This window comes from Sinocyclocheilus anshuiensis, unplaced genomic scaffold (genome assembly GCF_001515605.1).
Source record: "Sinocyclocheilus anshuiensis isolate Anshui unplaced genomic scaffold, SAMN03320099.WGS_v1.1 C32586282, whole genome shotgun sequence".
NCBI classification, from domain to species: domain Eukaryota; kingdom Metazoa; phylum Chordata; class Actinopteri; order Cypriniformes; family Cyprinidae; genus Sinocyclocheilus; species Sinocyclocheilus anshuiensis.
This window is the reverse complement of record NW_015618219.1, coordinates 1-1152: the sequence shown is the minus strand read 5'-3', so window position 1 is coordinate 1152 and position 1152 is coordinate 1. Positions and strand designations below refer to the sequence as shown.

Below are 1152 nucleotides of genomic sequence, written 5' to 3'. Positions count from 1 at the left end.
TTTTTTTTTAGGAGGACGGAATTTCCACCACTTCTCGCAATTTATTCATGAAGACTTTGCCTGTGAGGTTGCTAAATGACCTGTGTGACATATCTAAACAACTGGTGAGACTTACTTGCACCTCATCTCTGTCCAATTTCTCCTCAATGTTTCCTGAGTGTATTTGAAAACATTATTTTTATGATTTAGTCCCTCTAGTGATGCCGAAATTATACACTTGAACACCTTTAAACATACAAATGCATTTAAGCATAGTTTCTTTCTGTTAGAAATGATACTGAGATTTTACAACCAAACTGTTATTTATCTTGCTGATTGACACTCATCTAAAGCGCGCCTTTTACGTTTGCAGTTAAGCAACTCGAGTAAAAAGGACAACACAGTCATGGAGAATGACCCCATGGATGAAGATATGGATATGAGCAGAACCCAAATGGACAGTCGGGAGGAGATTGATCTGTTTGAAGATGGAGATGGGACACACCACAGCACTTTCAGACCTCACCAGTCTAATGAAGAAGCTGCTGATTCAAAGTACACAACAGGTGCTCAGAGAGATTGGAAAACTCAAAGATATAAGCAGGGATTCATGTTGTGTGATTTAATGTTCTTCAGCAGTTGAGATCACATAATTGAGTTTTTTCTTCATTTTTGATCGTATAGGGACCAAGAGTGCATTATCTGAGGAACATTTATCCAGACAAGACTTGGCCTTCCTGTCTGTGCTTGGTTTCCTGTCACTATGTGCATCTTCAGAACTCAACGGTGGATTCTCCTTCAAACCTCTGGACACCCAACGCAAATTGCTCAAACTGTTGGACCTCATAGACTTCTCTCAGATGCTTCACCTCCACATGGTGATTATGCGGTTTAATGCACTGATTCTCAGATAATTGAAACATTGGCTACAGTCATGAACATAAATCAGACTCTTGACTGTTGTCCTGATATATGGTCCACATCTTATATTAGCATATCTTGGGTGTATCTAATGCATCTAAAGTCTTTATCATCCTTTGCTTGTGTAGTATTTTTCATTGCTGAAGAAACTCCCAGCAGAAATCACATCTCTGGATCCTGAAGAATTTGATACTCTTCTAAGGCCTCTGGCGTAAGGATACCTCAATTTCTCTTATGTTCAGTATCATATAT

At 39.1% G+C, this 1152-nt stretch overlaps 1 protein-coding gene across 1 annotated transcript; it reads left to right on the top strand.

The window, feature by feature from the left end:
• Positions 1-21: 21 nt before the first annotated feature.
• Positions 22-1111, top strand: LOC107682784 (serine-protein kinase ATM-like; the record flags this gene model as incomplete). The annotated part of the gene is made up of 4 exons (XM_016478927.1): positions 22-104; positions 353-545; positions 664-857; positions 1029-1111. Coding segments are annotated over exons 1-4 (527 nt in total), but the record flags the coding sequence as incomplete, so codon positions are not given.
• Positions 1112-1152: the final 41 nt, after the last annotated feature.